The sequence below is a fragment of the Neovison vison genome, chromosome 12 (genome assembly GCF_020171115.1).
Source record: "Neovison vison isolate M4711 chromosome 12, ASM_NN_V1, whole genome shotgun sequence".
Lineage (NCBI taxonomy): Eukaryota > Metazoa > Chordata > Mammalia > Carnivora > Mustelidae > Neogale > Neogale vison.
Genome location: NC_058102.1, coordinates 104991982 through 105013728, shown reverse-complemented (window position 1 = coordinate 105013728; position 21747 = coordinate 104991982). Strand labels below are relative to the sequence as shown.

Genomic DNA, 21747 nt, shown 5'->3' with positions numbered 1-21747 from the left:
CTGGGAGGGAACCTGTTCCTCCTTCAAACCCAGCTCAGAACCTGCAGGGAACCTGCCCTCTGTCTTATAAATCATCATGTCCTCCCCATGGCTTCCCTGCCTTGCAACGGTCTCTAGAAGGATGCGTGTCACGGCGTACTGTTGTATTTGTCACTTTGTCTAGCTCCCTGTTAGCCGCTGGGTGAGATCTTACTCATCTTAGTGTCCTGAGCAGGGCCCTATGCAGGGTAGTGCCTGGTAGCTCCCTCGGGAAGGAGGGAGGGAGGAAGAGAGGGAAGAATCAAGTCTGGCCCCTTCTATATTCCGGATGAAGAAATAGAGGCCCGGAGAGAGGTGACTTTCCAAGGTCCTGTAACCAGCCAGGGGCCAAGCAGGGACTAGAACTCAAGAACCCTACGGGCCAGTTCAGTGCCCGTGTTACCAGCTGGGCTGCTGATTCATGCAAACTCTGTTCACCAAACAAGCCACCTTGCCCAGGGCGGTTGTCGCAGGCTTCCTGCTTGGACAGGTCTCACCCACAATGGCCCACGCATACCAAATGTGCATCCCCACCCCGCCATATGAGCCTGGCCCCCAGCAGACCTAGACAGCAGAGAGAGGAGGGATGCCCTCCCCCCGGTCCTGTGACTTCAGCATCTTAAGAAGGGGAGTCATAGAAGAACCAGCCATGGGCCCTGTTCTGTCACAGATGACATGTCCTGGGAGGCAGGCGGAGGCCCCGTCAGTGGGATGGCAATAAGGAGTACAGGGCCTTCTTCCCTCGGCAGGAAATCGAGCAGAGGCTCTTCCTTCCTAGCCTCCCCATGGGAGTCTTAGAGAGATGTCCTCAAGTCAGCCCTACTGCCACAGCAGGGTCATAAGTCCTCCACCATCTCTGTCTCCTGGTTGGACTTGTCCCCCCTAAGGGATCCCGGGGGTTCCCTGGAGGCCAAGCCCTACTGCTCTCCAAGGAAAGTACCAGCTCTTCCCGCCATTCTCCCAGAGCCTGGCATAGCTCCTGGGAGGCTGGGAAAGTTTTGATTATTAACACAGCCAAGCAGCTAATTAAAATAATAAATTAGGGAACAACATTTGCAAGGGTGATGGGAGCTGTAAGGAAATGGGAGGGAAGAAAAGCATTCCCTAGGCACCACGGAGGGGAGCCGGATCTCATTTTCTTTTTAGGGTCAGGGAGGGGGCATGAAAGTGTTGGTGTTTTTGGTTCCTGACCCAGAGCTGTATCCAAGGGGGCCTCCCTGCCCAGGGACATGGTCCCTGTCAATACTGGGTTAATCAAAATCAAGGGGTGGGGTGGGGTGGAGTGAGGGATCGGGGGACAGTGAAGGATGGGGGATCAGGTGTAGGTTGAGCGTTGGGGGCCGGGGGGGGGCGGGGAAACCGAGGTGGGACTGAGCTCAGGCACAGGAGAGAAGTGTCCACTGTGGTATCTCCTAAGTCTTCCTTAGATTTTTCATAGTCTGCGTGTCTGGATGCCCACACCCTGCGAACATCCTGATTCAGGTTCAACCTTGAACCTTGGGGACATTCTGGATTCCAAGTAAGCATCAGAGCAGCGAGTCTATGGCTGTGATTATTGGTCAGTGGTCTCCACAGAGGGGAAGAGCACTGGACTTGGAGTCAGAAACCCCAGAAGTGACATAGGATTCTGCCAACCACATGAGCCTCGCTTTCACCTCTACAAAACAGGATGGAGATTGTAACGAGTGGTTGTAAGAATCAACGCAAAGTGTAGACTGATTCATGACCTTCAAATTGTGCAGGCATGGCACGGTTGACTGGGAGGCGGGGAGACTGGGTTTAAAGTCTGGTTGAAACCTCCAGGCCTGGCTCGTGACCACCGACAAGCACCTGCTTCCTGTACCTGTCAGGGAGGAGGTAGGGGCCGTTCATGCCATCCAACTGCTCTAGGATTTGAAACTTTGCCATGTAGCCTATTAGGGCCGGGACATAAATTTGGTGGGTTGTAGCCTACATCAAAAAACAGAACAAAATGCCACAAAGTAGAAGAGAAAATAGGCTGTTGTGTGCACAGTAAGGAAAAGCTTGGTGTTCTGCACAATTCTTACTGCGCCATGATCCCGTCTCAAAGCTGGTGCTATAGGGATAGAAAACTATAACTTATTCCCCCAAAGAGCTACACACAGTAGCCAAGTACCAAAGTGTGGGTCAGAAACTGCTATTTTCCCAAATGTTCATCTTTAATTCTTAAGGGGCTTTAAAAAATTGTTTATTTATTTGAGAGAGAGAGAAAGAGCAAGCGCGAGTCGTGGGGCGGGCAGAGGGAGGGGAGTGTGGAGCCTGACGTGGGGCTCGATCCCACGACCCCAAGTTCACAACCTGAGCTGGAATGAAGATTCAGATGCTTAACCAACTGAGCCACCTGGCACCCCCCATTCTTAACAGGTTTTGACGCTCCTTTTGACCGTACCCAAAAAATGAGGCTCGGTGAGATTAAGGGATTTGGCTAATGTTTCAGTCTGCTCAGGCTGCCATGATAAAACCCCACAGCCAGGCGGCTTCAACACCGGAGTGTATTTCTATCGCTCACAGTTCTGGAGGCCGGGAGTCCCACCATAAGGGGCTGGCCAATTTAAAGTTGGTGAGGACCCCCTTCCCTGATGACAGACAGCAGTCGCCCCACTGGGTGCTCATATGGCCTTTTCTCGGTGCTGCTTATAGAGAGAGATCTCTCTCTTCTCTACTGGTGGGCCCCCAATCCTCTTGGATTAGGATCCCTCCTTTCTGACCTCATTTAACCTTAATTACCTGCTCAAAGCCGTATCTCCAAATATAGTCCCATTGGGGTTTAGAACTTCAAGGTATGAATTCTGAGCCGTCACAATTCTGTCCCCCACAATGTCCCATGGCAAATAAATAAGATATGAATTTGAACCCAAACTTGAGCCTGAGTCTCAGCCCAGCATGGTCTGTTGTCTTACTGATCCACGTATGCCCCACAGACACTGTGGGAGAGGGACAGGACTTGAGGCTGGCGGCCTCCTGTGTAGTTTTAGCGGTGAAAGCTGCTGGGATCCAGCTCTGGGTCTTTGGGCACATCGCCCCTCCCCCCTTGCACAGCGGGGCTCTAATAGAGCTGCTCAGGGCTGTGGGATGCTGGGAAGATGAAACGGAATGATGTAGGTAAAGGCCTTCCAGAGAGGAAGCCTGAAACAGGAAGTGCCATGCACCCTAGGGACTCCGTCCGCTCACGCTCCCAAGCACCTAGAACAGTACTTAATAAACATCGGGGCTGGACTTTTCCATTGTTACCACTGACCAGAATGCCTGGGGGTCAGCCCTCGCTTTCTTTCTCACCACTCTAAGACCTGGGGCAAGTCTCTGAACTGGGTGAGCCTGTTCTGCGCCTGAGGATAATGGCCAGACAGACCCTCAGGGCTGATCTGAGGATCCTGTGAGATAACCTGAGGAAGGTCTTTATCCAGCAGTGGTTGGACGCTAGGCATCCTAACTGCCTGGAGGAAGGGCTTCTCCAGCCTCGCTATGCTGGATTGGGACAGAGTTGGCAACGTGATGTATGGGGAAGAAACACTGTTCGTGGGGGAGAAAGGAGGACCAGCAAGGGCAGTCTGCCTCTGCTGTCGGGCTTACTCTCTGTGCCTGTGCAGGGGCTTAGTGAGCAGGAGACCAGCAGTTGTCTGCAGACCCTCCCCCACGCTCTGCAGTAAAGTCTAAGAGGAAGGCAGGAGGGGTGCGAGCACCGATCGGTGTAGACCCCAGCATCGCTATGTGTCTTGAAAGAGGGGCTCAGGTGGAGGGCTGGCAGCTGGACTCTGGGGTGTGTGTGGGGGGAGCCCTTCTCTCGTGGGACAGGACCCTCACTGACACGCCCCCTTCCCCGGGAACTTTGGTAAATTCCCAGGGGCTTTGCTCACGACAAGATGTGTGATGTTGCGCTCCGCTGTGGGAGGAAATGGGCCAGCAGTCTGTCCCTTGTCTACTTCTGAGGAGATCACAGACGTCTAGGCGACAATGCCGGGACACCCCTCGACTCAAACTGAGGCCTGAACATCCCCAAACGGACCATCTGTCATAAGGTGGATGAAGCTTGGTCGAATGGGTCCCTGGGAGGCTGGTCCATGTCCAGCCAGGCCCCCAGGCAGGGGTATTTTTAACCCAAGGTGGGGAGCTCACTATGGGGGAGGCTCCCTCTCCCTCACCGGTAGCTGCTTGGGTAGCATGCCTGCTGGCCATCTGCCTGTGCTGCCGCCCCCATGTCCCTCTCCCTGCCACTCCCAAAGGGACGCAAACCTGAAGAGACTCCCAGTCCGCTCCCGCTGGCTGGAAGGGCCTTGAGGGTGCTCACAGGCAAGGTCGGGGCCCTTCCACAGATATTCTGGACTGAGCACCTCGCAACAGCCTTCCAGCCCCGCCAGCTGTGGCTCTCTCTCTCTGCTGGTGCCCAGCAGGTGGCTGTCTACACTGACTGCCTACTTCTTCCATCCCTGCCCCCACTACTCTCCCGAGAGTTCTCGTACTGCAGCCACCAATAAACTGTGGGGTCAACCCAATGACCTCTCTCTAGGCCTTAAAATACTTGATGTGTCCCCTCCCTTGAACACGTATCTAACCTGCCCCCTCCATCACCAGCTTCTGGGACCCTGCCCTCCTGCTTTGCCTCTCTCTACTCTGAGAGCCCTTCCCTCAAGCCCCCCTGCTGGACGGCTCCTGTCAGCTTGCCTGGGTTCTCCTGGTGGGAGAATGAAAGTCCCACATCTCAGGAGCTTTCTCAGTCAGGGCATAAGGGGGCCGCTGTTGAGCTTCGACTCACCCCTGCCCTCGGGGCTCCACGTCTCATTCTTGTTTCTCTCCTTGGTCTCCGTGGGGGTCCTCACCTACTTCTGTGGCTGCAGCTACCATCAGTGTGGGAATGATCCAGACCCACGAGCCAACTTCCCCCGGGGCATCTCTGCTAAGATGCCTCCTGGTGACTCAAACCCACCATGCCTCCATCTGACCTCGCCAATGGACGCCAAACTGCTTGTCCTTCTGGTCTACCATTGCAGTGAAGGGCTTCACCGTCCACCCCGGTTACATATTTTCTTTCCTCTCAACCAGTTTGTAACCTAATGTTACCTCCCAAATCCCTTGACTCTCTCCAAATATTTCGATCCCCACTGTCCCTCCCATGGTGCAGGTCACCACCAACTCCTGTCCTGATCGGGGCCATGTCAACAGGGGTCATCCCTGGATGGTGAATATATGGGTTGAATTGTGTCCCCAAGAAGGTTTGTTGATGTCCTAACTCTGGTACCCGTGAATGGGACCTTATTTGGAAATAGGATCTTCGCGGATGTAATCAAATTACAATGAGACCATCAAGGTGGGCCCTTATCTGATATGAGTGGGTCCTTCTGAGAAGACAATGCCATGGACAGACAGAGACACACAGGAACAACAGTATGGGGTGGCAGAAGCCGAGATCGGAGTCATGCAGTGCAACCCCAAGATGCCAAGATAGGCGGCCACCACCATAATTTAGGAAGAGTCAAGGAAGGACTTTACCCAGAGTCTCAGAGGGAGGATGGCCCTGACGACATCTTGAGTTTGGACTTCTGGCCTCCAGACCTATGAGAGGATATATTTCTGCTGTTTAAAACCACCCAGTCTATGGGGCGCCTGGGTGGCTCAGTCTGTTAAGCATCTGCTCTTGGCTCAGGTCATGAACCCACGGCCCTGGGATTGAGCCCCAAGTCGGGCTCCTTGCTCTGGGGAGTCTGCTCCTCCCTCTGCCCCGCTCACGCTGTCTCTCTCTCTCTCTCTCGAATAAATAAAATCCTTAAAAAACAGAACAAAACAAAACCATCCAGTTTATAATACTCCGTTATGACACCCCTAGGAACCTAATACACTGAGATGTGGGCAATTTTTATTTTCTTATTTATACTTCTCAGTAGTTTAGGGATTATCTGTAGTGGAGACATAGACTTTTACGATTGGGGAGAACATACTTATTCTCAAGAAAAAAACAAAAAGTCCTCACTCAGCAAGAATCCTAAGCACCCTATTGGATTTTTCTCTGAGAATCAAAACTATCTGCACCCACACAGCTTACTGATTATATTAGCGCTGACTGTAGTAGTCCATTGGCTTCAATAAGCCAGCTTTAGTATTCCAGGAAACTCTTGCCCAGGAAGATAAAAGTTGCAAATGAAATAAATTTATTGTCCATCTCAGGGACTTTACAAAAGACATTTAAGCCAACATCAAACAATTCGACTTTGTAACAGACAGCAGCAAATGGGCATCTACTCTCCAAGGCTCTCTCCCAAACCCTGGCCTGGCCATGCCCACAATCCTTAACTCCTGTATCATGATTCTTCCAGGTCTAAACACATTGGCCCATCTCAAGCAATTTAATTAGCTTTAATGAAAGACCCTGGACATGTAGATATAACCTATCTTTGCCTTTGCCTTTCTGAGATGTTTCTAAGACTGTCAAGGGAGGGCACTGCTTCCCAGGGGAGGCAGGGACCTCCACTCTGCTCTATCAGCAGGTTGATTTGGTGGTATTTGCAAGCTTTCTGCCGCTCGTGTATCTGAAATGTTGTATTTACTGAATGCCTCCTATGTGCAGAGATTGCGCTAAGCACTTACCATGAACTCTTCTAGGGCACCTGCTCATTGAACTGCTAAGAGATAAATTGAGGTATATTAAGCATTTTAAGAGTTTCTTTGAGCACGAATTGATTCCAATTAGGCTGCATCCAATCTAGCAGATAGAAAGGAACTCTGATGTGTTTGCACCAAAGGAAAGACTTTCATAGCCAGAAGGAAGCAGGACTAAGGATGTAAGGCTAGGCAAAAAAGCAGGATGGTTACTGCAAGGTTACTTTCCTTTCGGGAAAGGCAGCAGCCTAGCAGGTGGGTTACCTAACTCGTGATCATCATTCCTGATTGACTGGTTTAAGATGCCACTTCTGGGAGAGCCAAGACTGTAATTAAGTCTGGTTTGGTGACATGAAGCTTGGCATTAAGTGACTCCATTTGGGGCCTGTTGTTTCCTTTTTAACAAATCCCAGGTAGTTAGAAATGATTTGCATTTTGTAGCTGGGGAACGAGATAGAGCCAGTGTTAAGTGATAGAGCCAGTGTTAAGTGCCGTGCCCCAGGCGGCGCCAACAGTAAACAGCAGAGCCTAGCAGAGCCTGCTCTCCCAGCCCCCTTCCAGCTCTCCGGATCTAGGGAGACTGTAATACAAAACATACACATTCCAGCATCTGGTTATTTGGGGGGAACCCATGGTATTCTGCTTCCTATTACTTCAATAACTGCCTCTTGTGAATGGACCCCGCTCATCCTAGAAGACCTCCCCAGGCCAGACTTCCTGAGGGGAGTCACCATGAAGGCTTTTCCCACCACACCAGCCCCAGGACCCCATGACTTCTGTTTCTTTTCCCGGGACCTGGAGAATATTAACCATGAGAGGCAAATAAATGGTTTTTGTTGGAGCACAGGCAAAGAGCAGGCACATTTCCCACAAGGCACTGGTACAGCAAGTTAGCGGGGAAGAAAGAGCCGGACCCTTTGTACAGCAGGTGGGAACACAACGCTCCGTGTGATGTTTACGTGTCCCCTACTTCAGACGCCGTGTGGTGCGGACTCCACGCCAACCTGCAGACCAGATTCTTTTCTTCCCCCTCAGTAGCAAATGTACATATTTGCTTTAAAGTAGGCAGCGTTTGCCCATGGGTGGTCTTTGATTTGGAAGAAATCAACCCGAGTGGTGACTCACAAAAAAACAAAGGGGGTTTGACTCACTCTGTGCTGGGCCAGGGGACAGATGCGTGTGCAAGATTCACTTACCCAGAAGAAGAAGTTAAAGACGAAGAGTAAATACTTCAGGTAAACAATCAGCCAGTCATCCTGCTCTGCCTTGTAATGGGCCATGGTTGCTGGGCCTGCAAAGAAGATAGAGGGAGCTGGAGGGGGGGCCCCACAGGGAACCACCTCGCCCGTCCCAGAGACAGAGCTCCTTCCTAGCCTGTTTGGCCAGGTGGGTCTGAGGCTGTGGGTATGTAACCTGGAGCAAAGAGCAAGGAAATGCAAAGGCTATTATCAGATGCACAATGGAGGTGAAGTGCGCAGAATTTTCTAGAACCTTTGGATCTTGGTTTTGCCCTTTTGCCTAACTCTAACCTACAAGTCTTTTACCATAGGAAGTGCCCTTATTCCCCTCCCCTGTCACATCAGGGTTGCAGGGCACAGATTTACCTGGTAATCTGCATCATTTGAACGGGACCTCTGTGTGCACAGGGGTGGCATGAGGCCCAAATCAGACAGTCCACACTGGAGAGGACATGAGCCTCATCCAATCCGCCCCACTGGCCCCTTGCACCATGACTTTCCAAATGAGGAAACAAGGCAGCAGGCCCAGTTGTTTGGCAGGAAGAAGCACAAGAGCTCTGGAGTCAGACTCCCTGGGTTCAAACCCACGTCTGCCAAAGACACATGAGGTCTTGGGCAAGCCATGCAACCTCCCATTCCTCCCCTGTAGCAGAGAGAATAACGATGGCTACATCTCGGGCCTGTTTGGAAGATTAAGTGGGATGGTCTGGGTAAGGCGTTTAGCATCATCCTGGGCACACAGTAAGTGCTCAATGGATGTTAGCTATTAGTAGTAGTCTGTGTGGCAGGGATTAGGACCCAGGCCTCCAGCCTCAGAATTCCTCGTTTTTTTCCCCGGGGAACGTGCTCCCTCTCCTTGTCCTGCTGCCCCCTGCTGGAGTCTCGGGGAACTGTGTGTGACAGCAGTCCGGTGGCACAAGCAGGGGAGGCTTACTGTGCCTTAGTCCTGTGTGCTTCTGTACAACAAGTACAATCCTTGTACTTTCTGCTTCTCCTGAGCTCCACGTCCCCTGGGCACCCGCCTGCATCCTAACACTCACGAGTAGCTAGCTGCTCCTCGAGGAACTTGTTCTCTCGCGGTGACCTCTTATTCTGGAACCACAAGCAACAGGCCACTGATTTTACTCACTTCCATCTCTTTCTCCCTTATTCCCCACCTCTGGTCGGGCCCTCTTTGTCACCGCCCCGCTCCTTTTCCTTGGCTGGCACTGGGCCTAGCCCAGATCATTCCTCCTAAGTCACCATCCTGCCTTTTATTTCAAGCTCCTGGGCTCCTAAGACAGGGGATGAGAGAGAGAGAGAGAGAGAGAGAGAGAGAGAGAGATATGGAGGGAGGAAAAGGTGGCTGTCTTATTTGGGATTTCTATTTCAGAACTTGAAGAAGGTAATTTAAGAGTTTTAGTCTTCTGGTTAAAAAAGGACAAAACCCATTTTTCTCCAATTTCATCTGAGAGGCACTGCGGTGGAAAGAAAAAATACAGGAGAAAAAAGGAAGCCTACAAAAAAGTGTGAAAGATGATGACAGATGGGGTCAGCCGGGCGAGTGGAACAGGAGCTATTACGCAGCCATCCCGCAGGTGGCCTGACCAGAGCTCCGCTGGGCCAGCGCGGACCATTAGTAAATGGACAGTTTGGGGCCTGGCCTTCCCTGTCTGCATCTCTTCTTGCTTTGCCTGCCCCTCTCCTCCCAACCAGGGACCACAGAACCACACTACAGACACTTCTATACTGGTAACCCCAGAGCTCAGGAGCCTCTAAAGGAAAACTGTATTTTTAAAAAGGGAGTTGATATGGAAGACGGGATTAAACAAAAAGAAACACATTTCTAATGGTAAAATTTCAGCCATCAGTGGTAGAGACGTTGGAACCACAGAACATCAGGGTCATGGGAAATCCTGGGCTCATTAAGTCAACCTTCTGCAGAGCGAGTGGGGAAATTAACACTCTCTGAAGTGACCTGGCTAATCAGTGGTAGCAGTTTCCTATCCACCCCCAACACCCCCATACACCCCCACAACCTATACTGCTGGGGGCGGCAGAGGCCCTGAAGGGGTGTCAGTACCAGTGTGGAGCCAGATGCTTGGATCTGAAAGTTAGCCTTGCCATTTATCAGATGTGTGACCCTGGGTAAGTTACTTAACCTCTCTGTGCAGCTAACATTTCTTGAGCATATATTATGTGCCAGGCACAGAACTAAGTGTTTGACACATGTTATCTTATTCCATCTTCCCAATAGCCCTAGGAAGTACAGGTTATTCCCATTTTGAAAGATAAGGAAGCTTGAGGCTGAGCAAGGTTACATAAACTGTCTAGAGTCACACAGCAAGAGTATGTGTGTGTCACTTGATTTTAAAACATTCTGGGAATATTTTAGTAGTCTTTTTCTTGTGGATTTCTGGCTTGAATCTACTGTGGCTAGAGAAAAATCCTCTGTGGGATTTCAGTCCTTTGAAATGCGTTGAGACTTGCTTTATGGCCCAGAAAACCATTTCTTTTAGTGGATGTTCCATGTGCATTGAAAAGAAAAGTGTATTCTCCAGCTTTGTTAATCATGCTACTGAAATAATAAATCACGTTATGAAATAAATAGAAGTGGGGGGAAGGCAAGGGTTAGAGGGATCATGAAACATCTCATTTTGGCAAGGCACTACAAAAGGAGCACCTTCAGTGGGGTGGGAGGAGGCCTGCAGAGGCGGGGCCACAGTCTGGGGGTCTGGGGGTGGCTCCATGGGGGTAGCACTGGCAGGCCCTCTGCCATCGAAGCAGGGCTAATGAGGTCATTAAGCCCAGAAGGTGATGATGTCCCCCTGCCCATTCCCTCTCTTCTCATTGCTGCCCCCATCCCTACTCCTGTGACTCAGGGAGGACCAGGCTTCACCGACTAGTCCCACTTCTGTTTCTGGATGGCTCTTTGATCTTGAGCCTCAGTTTCTCTCATCTGCAAAAGCAGAGCGACTATCTGGCTCACGGGGTTGGGTAGAGATGCCACTCTACTCCAGGACTTACTACAGGACCACTTCTGTATCACCTTAGGCTCTGTGTATATGATCGTGTCGTGTGCCTAGTAATAACAATGGCTAGTATGAATTGATCATGGGCCATGAGCTGGGGTGGTTCTAATGAATGAACAGATGAACACAGGCACTGATGGGACATGGGAAAGCTCCCACACTCTTTAAGAGTCATATTTGTCACTCAGTCCCCCAGGACACCTGATTCAAATATGATGGAAAAGAGAGAAACACAACTAACCCCAACCCTTCTGGGTCCTGAACCTGCACGAATGGGGAGGACCCCGTGGCCAAGCACAGGGCCTCCTGGGGAGCCTGTAGAAGCCCCTCAGGGACTTGCTCTGTTTCCCCCCAGAGCTTTCCATGTCCCCTCTCCATTGTCCCCTCTTTCCTCTTGTCTTTTAGTTCCACCCTCCTGTGAGAAACTCAGACCTTGGTCCAGGGTATGCCAAAGTAGAAAATCCTTTTAAAAACACACAAATGAGGTGCAAACAGGGACTGAACGGTCCCTGCTGGTGGGATACCCTGGGGCATCGTCACGTGCTTCCTCATGGAATCAGACCTCACAAGAACACACAGCAGGCGGGTCGGTTTTGACAGGTTTGGAAGGTGAGCGTGCAGGTAACCCCCTTCTCTGAGCTGCACACCCTCTTTTCCTTGCCTTTGCTCCAGCCCTCCCAGATGGCTGTCCAGCAGGGGCTGGGAAAACCTGGAGCCCCAAGGCCCACCCCAGTGGCATCTCTGTACCGGTCACATGTGGCTTTCTCCTTACAATGCTCAGCAGCCCAGCAGCCGAGCTGTGTGAGGTCAGAGTGTGTATGCACCTGACCCGAAAGGAGCTCATGAAATAAATGCCCAATTTGAGAGAGGCAAGTCATTCTGCCTATGTTTCGGGAACATAAGATTTCCTAGTCATGGAGACAAGGTGTTTCAGGGCTTTGAGAAGCCACCTCTGGCCCTGGTGCCTCTGCCAGACTCCCCAGCCAGAAGTCGGATGCCCCAGCCCCCAGCAGCGGCAGCCAGTGAAGAGGCCAGGGGCCGGCACCCCTCTTTTATAACCAAGGGGGCTGAGGCTCCTCTGGCAGACCCAGCGACCCATTGCTGGTGTTGTTGAAATCAAAGGCAAGACCTCTCAGGTCTGGGCTTTCATTGGGTTTTGAGGAAAGAAAAAAAAGTCCCTTCCAGCCATAGTCGATTTCTCTGTCCAAGCTCGGTACTTGGAGCATGGAGATACCTCCATGAGAAGCCTCTCACAGCAAGGATGGAGGTTTCCGAGGTGGCCCCTTCAGGGGGAGCTCAGGATCTGTATGATGAAGAGCATGGGCAGGAGGAAGGCCCCAGAGCCCAAGCTGTTGGGGCTCCGCCTAGGAGTGGCTCCTGGGAATGCGACAAAGACAGTGCAGCTACGTCCCTCAGCTCCAGGGGGCGCTGTACACATCAGGGGCCCCGTGAGTGGCTGCCCCTGGAGTTGTGCAGGGCCTGTGCAGGTGCACACAGCTGTCCTGGCAAGCCCAGCTGCTCATTTCTGATCTTCCTTCTCTTGCCGGGGCTGGGTGCCTCCCATTGCACGAGGCCACCTGGGTGAAAGCTTGGCTTTTCATTTGCAAACAGATCCTGGGCAGCACAAAATATTCTGGGTGGGCAGACACTGGGGGGCTGGTACAAGTGAAAACCTCCCACCCCCATGTACCTCTTTAAACCTATGAGCTTCAACTCTGATCTGCAGGTAGCTGTCCTCGTCTTTCATCTAGAGAATGGCACGTGGATTAAAGCTGGCTTAATTCTGATTCCTAAAATGGCCAAGTCTGTTTGCGGTCCATCAGAAGTCGTTCCCCCCTCCCTCCTTTATAATGGAGTTGGAGGTGGGTATGTGGCCCCTTCACTAGCAACTACATTTCCTGGGGGTCTCAGCAGCTAGATCTGGCTGGGTGGTAGTTCCTGACAATGGGATGTGAGCGGAAGGGCTGTGTCCACGCTTGCCCTAGACTATCACACGAGAGAGAAAGAAACTTCTTTATCCTGTTGGGTCTCTGGCACAGAGCCCAGCTTCGTCTCTAACCGAATCCTGTCTTCGGGAGTCAGAGTCTTCGCTGTATAATGTTCCATTCCAAGAGAAGAAGGAAGGCAGGCCTGCTGGAGCTCCCTCCCTGAGAGCAACGAGGTGGTCCCCAAGCACAGAGGCGCCCACAGCCAGGATGTGACTGCAGGTGGGAGGCTCCCGAGCCTGGCCTGGAAGCCACGCACGCTACCTCCCAAGTGACCCTGCCTCCTGTCTCCTTCTCAAATCATTGCCAGATCTTCTTCTCTTCACCACTGGGGCCTGAAGCTTCACTTCCCTGTCTGGTCACCGTGCAGTCCACCACAGTCAGGCAACCCCCTCCCCTCCACACATCCTACACTCACTTCTGACCGCCAAAGCCAGAGGCAGCTTTCCCCACCTTGTCCCGCTTCGCCTCTGCCGAATTTGAAACCACTGAGCGCGCTGTACCTTCCCTTGAAGCTCTCTCTCTCCCGGGCTGGTATCACCGCCGCACCCTCTCCCAGTCCTTCTGGTGTCTCCAATTTGCTCTGATCTGCACATCACGACCCCCAGTCTCCAACTCTGTGCTCTCCTCGGTCTCATGGGCTGGGTCCTCCTCTTGGGGCTCTCCTTGATCCTCCTCCTTGGTGCTCCCTCTGGCGCAAGGGGGGACCATTCTTTCTGCTTTGCCTTCTGTCTCTCCTTTTCATCCTCACTCATACCCAGCTCTGCCTGTGTCTCCCAACCTGACGACTCTCAGAAACCTGCGGGGCACGAGGCTCTCTCCTGTGGCCACAAGTCCCTGACCACCAGCCAGGCAGAAACTAAGTCAATATCTGCCCCGCCGACCCGGCTCTCTGCTATCCCTGACACTCCCATCCAGCCACTCATCCAGGGCACCAGTCTTCAGGCTTATGTCCCAGTCCTCGTCTTTCCATTGTCACCACTTCCTGCCCCACTTCTTTCCACTGCCCCCAGATGTCCCCCGTCTGCCGCCCTCCTCCATCAGCCTCTAGTGTGTCCACTCACTCTGCTCTTCTGCGACCTGCCCGCTGTAGGCCTACCCCTGGTTTACGGCTGCGGTGATCTGGCTGGTGCTTCTTTTCCCTTTTGAGATTGGCTAATGAATTCATCTGTTAATTCATTGAACACTCAGGGCTTGGCTGTGTGACATTTTGGGCTGGAGATGAAAGAGAAGACAATGAATGAAGCAGGCCCCAACCTCAGAGAGCTCGCAGCGGGGGAGACGGTCAGAATCAGCGTCATCCAAACCAATGTATGAAGTTCAGGGAGAAAAGTATGTCCAGGAGAAGAACCACTAGTGAGAGTTCAAGCACAAGTAGGAATTAGGCAAAGGAGGTGACAAAGCAGCTGTATGCCAGGCTCAAGATTCTGGACTTCATTATGAAAGCAATGGGTACCAGTGAACTTTCCAATTCGGGGAGTGATAGTAGAGTCACTACTTGTGAAGTTAGGTTAGATAAATCTAAATGGCTTAAAAGGTTATAAACCAGATCCTAGGGTTTGGAAGGAAGCATTCCTTTAAATAAATTTTTAAAATCCACCATGGAACCTGGGCATCTGAAGGGAGAACCAGGCCTGTCTGGTTGATTTGCTGTGGCTCTGTAAGGCTGCAGTAGACATGGTGTTGTCTAGGACGGCCCAGGGCGGGCCAGCTCAGCCCACCATCAGGCCAAGCCGCTGGCCCAGGCTGACTACCTGCACTGGCAGACCAAGCGAGGGGAGCCGAGGAGCCAGTGATGAGAAGTAAAATCCTAAACCCAACAAGGAAAATCAGTGCCTCTCTGAACAAAGAGCACAGGGTTTTAATTTTGACACATTAGGTCTCAAAGACACCTTTAAAAAAGAAAAACGCATTGCCTAATATACTTACTGCTCCCTCTAAAAACCAGCTTAATTATAGTGAAGAATACAGTCTATAATTTTTCCCACTCTCGGAGATGGATCTATATTATAATTTCCCCAATCTTCGTGAATGAATGGATGTATGATTTCCACCCAGAAAGAGCTCCTCTTTTCATCACCCATGTGGAGACCCGTGCTTGAGGCCCTGGCTGGGTGGGGCTCATCACCCCCTGTGGATGACATCCCCCTTGGCATGAGGGGGATTTGATCAGGTAGTGTGTGTGTTCCTAGAACTCAGGAGGGGACAGCCACTAAGGGTGGTCCTCCCTTCCCGAGATTCCCAAAGGGGCATTGCCAGAAGGACGCTAGGCATGTCTGTGGACACTGAGGGATGGTATTTATGGAGGCATTCGCAGATGGGGTTTGGCTGGGGGGTGGAGGTGGCCTCTGCCCAGGGGTCAAGGGGTCTAATTCAGGATTTCCCTCACTACCTGTCAGCGCTTTGGGTAAATCACTGTCTCTCTCCGTGCCTCGTTTTATGAGAAAGTCGATGTTTTCGCTACATTCTTTCAAAGACATTTGTACGTAGAGCCTAACATATAAAGCAGATAATTGCTTCTCTGGCTGAAGGGGGGTGCTAATCCCCTGCAATGCCCCCAGTAAGCCCACCTGATCACTGTCTCCCATTCCCCACTCACCCGAAAGCTGGAACCACAAAGAACTACAGCTCTAGCAGTCTTATGAGACCAAGATGTGGGCATTAGCTTCTTAAAACTTATTTTTATTTTTTTAAATTTATTTGACACAGAAAGAGAGAGAGACAGTGAGAGACAGCACACAAGCAGGGGGAGTGAGAGAGGGGGAAACAGGCTCCCGCTGAGCAGGGAGCCCGACGTGGGGCCCGATCCCAGGACACTGGGATCATGACCTGAGCCGAAGACCGATGCTTAACTGACTGAGCCACGCGGGTGCCCCGGCATTAGTTGTTTTCTTCTTTAACCGCGTATTGTCCCCTGTACCGGTCCCCAGTCAAAAGAAGCAAGCAGAGAACTGCCAAGGTCTACGTCGTAGAAATCTTCATTCCATATCATACGTTCACAAGATATTTTTAGAACTGGACGTGACCTCTGACATCATGAGAAACTCTTCATTACTGATGGCTCCAATTCTGTTGGCCCCCACCTGGCCTCAGTTCCACCCACTGTTTTCCTTTTATTTATTTATTTATTTTTAACGGAGGGAAAACACACATAACATAAAATTTACTCTTATAACCATTTTAAAGTGTCCCATTCAGGGGTCTTACGGGCATTTACAATGTTGCACAAGCATTGCTACTGTCAAGCTCAGACCTTTTCATCACCCCAGATGGAAACCTTGTACCCACTGAGCGCTCACTCCTCATTCCCCCTCTGCCAGCTCCTGGCAACTTCCACTAGCTTCTCTGCGGATGTGCCTACTCTGAAAACTTCACATCCGTGGAATCGTACAATATATGATTCTCGGCATCTGGCTTCTCACCTAGCATAACGTCTTGGGTTCATGCTCGAGCATGGATCAGTGCTTTGCTCTTTGTTACAGCTGAACAATATTCTTTTGTGCGTACAGGCCACCTTTTGCTTATCCATTCTTCTGTTGACTGACATCTGGGCTGTTTCCACCTCCTGGCTGGAGTGGACGGAGCAGCTAGGAGTATCCAAGCACACGTGTTTGTTTGGACACCTGTTTCCAATGCCTCTGGGTAACGCCCAGCAGGGGAATTGCTGAGACACGTGTTGAACTTACTGAGGAAGAGCCAATTGCCGTCCACAGTCCTACCTCATTTTTTTTCAATATGGCGTCTGTCCTGGGCAAGTGGGTCCAGCCCACAGGGAACAGCAGAAGCCCTGTATGTAGGCATGGGGTTTGCTATTTCTGTCCTCCCCGGGCTTTAGCTCACTGGTTGCTTGCACAGAGGATGGGAATAATAACAATAACAATAATACTTATAACTGTGATGACATAATTATTATGTACTTCTTGCGGTAACTCAGAAGTGGGTCCTCTTAGGAGCCCCATTTCACAGACGGAGAAACTTATTAAAAAACACACAGCCTTGGGGCACCTGGGTGGCTCAGTGGGTTAAGCCGCTGCCTTCGGCTCAGGTCATGATCTCAGGGTCCTGGGATCGAGTCCCGCATCGGGCTCTCTGCTCAGCGGGGAGCCTGCTTCCTCCTCTCTCTCTCTCTGCCTGCCTCTCTGCTTACTTGTGATCTCTCTCTGTCAAGTAAATAAATAAAATCTTTAAAAAAACAAACAAACAAAAAAACACACAGCCTTGTCTGAAATACAGGGCCACCCTCCTATTTACCCCCTGTGCTATTCTAGAGGAGCCTCCCAACTCCCCCTTCTCTCCCCTACCTCCCCCAATCCGCCGTCCCCCACCCCATCCCCCCACCGACCTCCAGCCTGGAGAGCCTCCTGCCCCAGCTCCTTGTGCCTGCCTCCCAGGAGCCTGCCCTCATCTGATGTCTGCCAGGCCATTTCATGAGCTGGGCAGCCTTCCAGATTCTGCCGGCGCATCAGGCTTCTCTGATGAGTGCCCAGCTCCCAGCTGATGATGAGACCCCCTCTGCTCAGCAGGCTTCTGGCATAGACGAACGCTGCGCCCTCAGCTAAGGCTCCAGAGACACTGAAGTACAGCGATGACGGATAGCGCTCCTCCTCCCTCCTCCCCAAAGTAGCTCCCAGTGCATGTGGGCTCACGGTGCCCATGGCAGCTTTCCAGACCCTCTACACAGCCAGGGACACTGAGCCTGGGCTGGTCTTTGGAAGCTGCCCCTGAGCCCCGGCATCTGAGGCCAAGGCAAAAAGGCTGCCCATGACAGACAGGCCCGGGGCAGGAGGCTGGCCTGGGTTGCCCTCCCTGGTCGGTTCTGTTCTGCTACCTCAGGTGCAGAGTTGGGATAGAAGCAGCAGGCCCTCCCTGTCACCCCACCATCTACCCATAGGTGGTCCAGCCAACAGGCAGCCAAGGGTGCCTGACAGAATTTCGAGAAGGCCAGAGGGCTGGGTGGCCATTTCTCTGAGAGCAGAGGCAGAAACTCCTAGACATCCCCAGTCCCCAGTGAGCCAGAGAGAAGGGAGAGATGCCCTAGGCCCTGTGGGCCTCCCAAGCTTGGATTTAGGGCTCAGACTGGAGCCGAAGACCCACGGGGCATCTGTTCTTAGGGACCAGGGTACACTCACTGTCGTGTGCCTGTGAGGGTAGAGGGGGTGAGACGCGGCTCCCTGAAGCAGCCTGGAGGATGTGGGAGGTGCTCTGGGCCCCACATCAATGTTGACCTCCTCACTCAGACTCAACAAGGACTCCCACCGGGTTTGATGCAGGGGACCAGGTCCTCAGTTGCACAGGCCCCCTCTGCGGCCCCCTCCCCCCAGGGTGGGATCCCCAGCAGAGTGCCAGTCGCCCAGAGCAGCCTCCTCCCCATGTCCCCAGCTGCAGCCACAATTTGCTTGATCTAAGGGTCTCCGAGAGCCACCTAGTAAATGACCCTGCTTGACACCTGGGAGCTTCAGGGGTCCTTGCGTGGCCACTGAAGGATGATTCCGAGTGTGGATGGGAGGGGGCTTTCCTCCCTCCACTATCCCCGGTGCTAGGAGGAGGGAGTTGGGCATGAATGGGAATGTGAGCCTGCTTCCCTGATGCTTGGTTTGGGCTGTCGCATCTATGGAGGAAAAATTACAGTCACTCTTACCAGCTGTGTGAACTTGTGCAGGTCAGTCCTCTGTACATAAGCTAGTGGTCTCCTCTGTCCTCTGGGGATAAGAAGGCCCTTAAGGACCCCAGAAAGAGTGACCTTGAATGCCAGTCAAGCACTGGTGGACTGTGTAGCTTGCTCCCGCCCGCCCGTCAGCAGTGTCAGTGGTTAGCAGCCTCCATGGGGGGTAAGAGGGAAGTCAGCAGGCTCTGTGCTCTGCAGAGGTACTCTGGGGTGGAAGGAGGGGTGCCCGTGGAGCAGCTTTCATCAGGCTGCACACTAATTGGGGCTTAAGCACATTCACAACCTGCTTGCTGGGACTCAGAAAGGCACAGACACTCCCTTCCAGGCAGCAGGAAACTTAAAAAAAAAAAAAAAAACGCCTGAATGACATAAAAACTTGTCTCTTTTCCCAGAGAGTAGGATTTGTACAATTTCTCCTTTGCTTTCCAAATAGTGCCTGTCTTGTCTCTGGAGCAGGACACCGTGGCGCAGCAAGTAAGCCTAAAAGACCATTCCTTCCAAGGGGTCCTAAATTGGAGGCCCCTGAAATTATATGAAAAAATGTTAACCATTTCTGTGCTGGGGTTCCACAGGTGTTAGCAGATCCCCAAAGATGTTGATGACTTCCCCCAACAAAAAAGTTCAGACTCCTGTTTTGGGTGGTTATAGATAAGACCTGGATTAGCAACTCCCAAGAGACAGACCTTGTGTTAGGCACGGGTTCTGGGTCGCCGGGGACCGCAGGGATCCCAGAGGAGGCAGAGCTGGGGCTAGAAGCCAGTATCCCAGGTATCCAGACCCTGGTTCAGCTTGCTTTCTCCCATATCACGGGGACCGACAGAACCGTGTGTTCGCGTATAGGAGGGTGAGGGAGAGAACACTGACGCATCCAAATTTAAATTCCAATTTTCACTTTGGGACTTGGATGTAAATCTGTTAGGTCTTAAGTCCAGAAAGTGATGTAATTTATTGAAGAAAGTGTGGAAGCTGCTAAGCTCCCTGATAAATAAGCCATGTTGCTTCATCCCAGCCCTTCGGAAACCTAGTTTCTAGGGACATAAAAACCCCCTTGGAAAGTATTAGAATCTTCTCCCTGCAAGAGAGCCAGACACATAGATTCTTGTCTTTTTAAAGATATGTGACCTTTCTGGCAAGGAAATAGTGCACTCACATGGCAACTAACCAACATCCCCCACACTGTTACCCTAATTCTTTCCAAAGAAGAAAAAAGAACTTTAGTTCCATGAGTTATAGAGGATGTTATAGAAATGGACTTGGCATCCGAACACTCTAGATATTGCATATATTGGCTCCCTAGCCATGTACTAATTTCTTCATCACCATCAACATCTCTTTGTTGTTCCTGGAGTCTGGAGAGTTGCCTGCATGTCCCAGGACTAGAAGATGGAGAAGGAGCCCGTCCACTCCCATATGTTGGCCAGAGAGGCCTGGAGGGTAGAGGTCGTTTCTCCCTTCTCCCTGAGTAGGTCTGAGAAGAGCTGGCCCTCAGGGGCGCATCTCTGGTTCTCAGCCTAGTTCTTGGGCTTTGGGAAGACTGCAGGCTCCCAGTGCCGCCAACAGCCATGATCTGAGTTCCCACTGCCTTTGGTTGTTGATGAGTCTATTAATATGAAGACATCAGGAAATAACAAGACTCCTGTGCTTTGGAAGTGTGAAGAACTCTAAAAGGATGCCTCATTATTATTGATGGTGATGATAATATGTGGTATATAGTCTTTATATGCCACTTTGGCTGCTAATTTCCAAAATGAGGAGGGAGGAATTTAAAGACCCAGCCAGCTCTGGGAGTAGCAACAGCATTCTTGACAACTCACACAGAACCTTTAGCTTCTGGTCCTTGAATTCCTTCTAAGGTGGCATGTCGGCAATCCAGCCTTTGGATGGTGTGGGCTCACCTCCTGCCACGGGTGTACGAGACACTGGGCAAGAATTAGGACAGCGGGAAATAACTGCTTTCTATGTCCACGAGCTCACCCAGTGTAGATTTACTGAAATGCCTAATATATGGACAAGTTTCCCCACCTCCCCACCCTCCCCAATTTTGAGGCCAGACCTCCCCTCATTTGAATCTCAGCTCTGCTATGTGTTAGCTGTGGGATCTGGGGAAGATGTTTAACTTGGGTGTGCCTCAACATTCACGACTGTAAAATGGGGGTAACAGCACTGATTCTGTAAGGTCTGTGATGACTGTAGGAGAGAGCGTATGTTAAAACCTCACACAGTGCCTGGAACGTAAATCCTATTACATTGCTAAAGGCTCCACATGCCACATTGTTGGCAATTGGGCCAACGACCCCGTGGGACTCCCTAGAGAGAGCAGCTGGGATAAGAGAATGCAGCCATCCTTTACGGGGTGCTAGTCGGCAGCACAGCTTTCCAACTTCTTGGGCACATATGTGTTTATTTACATTATTTCGACAGAGTTCAGAAGTGGGCTTAAACCCCTGAATTGATCAAAAGGCTACCTTCTGTAAGGTAAGAGACAAAAACATATATAGCAATGAAAAATAGAGCCCAGGGCTACCGCTCCAGTTAAGGATAACTTTCCCAAGGGAGGGATTCATGATGGCTGCTGGAGGTGTTATTCTTATCCCAAGCTCTGAGTCCTGCAGCTCTCTTCACCTTCCAGACCTCAGCAGAAGAACAGTTCCAGTCATTTCCAGCCTTAGATTACAAAGCAAGGCTTGGAGGCCACCCTGGCCAGCCTCTCCCATCCTCCTGTGTCCTCCTCCCCCCACACTTAGGACAGGATGTTTGCCTGACTTGGCAGGTTTGGGTTGGTTCTCGGTACTCCACTCTGAGAACAACTCCCTCGGGGCAGTGCTTTTCAGTCTTAGCTGCATAGAACCACCTCAGGACTTGGTAAAAGTCCCGATTCCCAGGCTGCACCCCTGGGCGGAATGAAAGCGGGATCTCAGAGGGAGTCGCCCGAGAGACCCTGGTTCTCTCTCTCCCAGGCCTTCCTCTAACTCAGGCTAGCCCCTATGCCCACGCTCAGTGCTTAGGGGTCCTTGAGCTGTCCATAAGCACAGGTGGGCGGACTGGGGCTCTGTAGACTGTTTCTGTTAAAACACAGGTTAGCAAGTCTCCCAGGCTCTGTGGGCCCCAAGGTCTCGGCCGTGTAGTCCTCCTTGTTCTTCTGTTCATTTCAGCCTTTTAAATACGTAATTTTGGCTCGTAGGTCATACGAGACAGTTTGCGGACCACTGGAGAATAGCATG

General features: G+C 51.6%; 1 protein-coding gene across 3 annotated transcripts in view; it reads right to left on the bottom strand.

Moving 5' to 3' along the window:
• TSPAN11 (tetraspanin 11) overlaps positions 1–21747 on the bottom strand; it is a 66704-nt gene that overhangs the window by 36507 nt on the left and 8450 nt on the right. For all 3 annotated transcript variants that reach the window (XM_044227823.1, XM_044227821.1, XM_044227822.1), the window contains exon 2: positions 7824–7918. In XM_044227823.1, the coding sequence (XP_044083758.1) occupies positions 7824–7907 (84 nt within the window). In that variant the 5' untranslated portion in view covers positions 7908–7918. The remainder of the gene's footprint in view (positions 1–7823; positions 7919–21747) is intronic.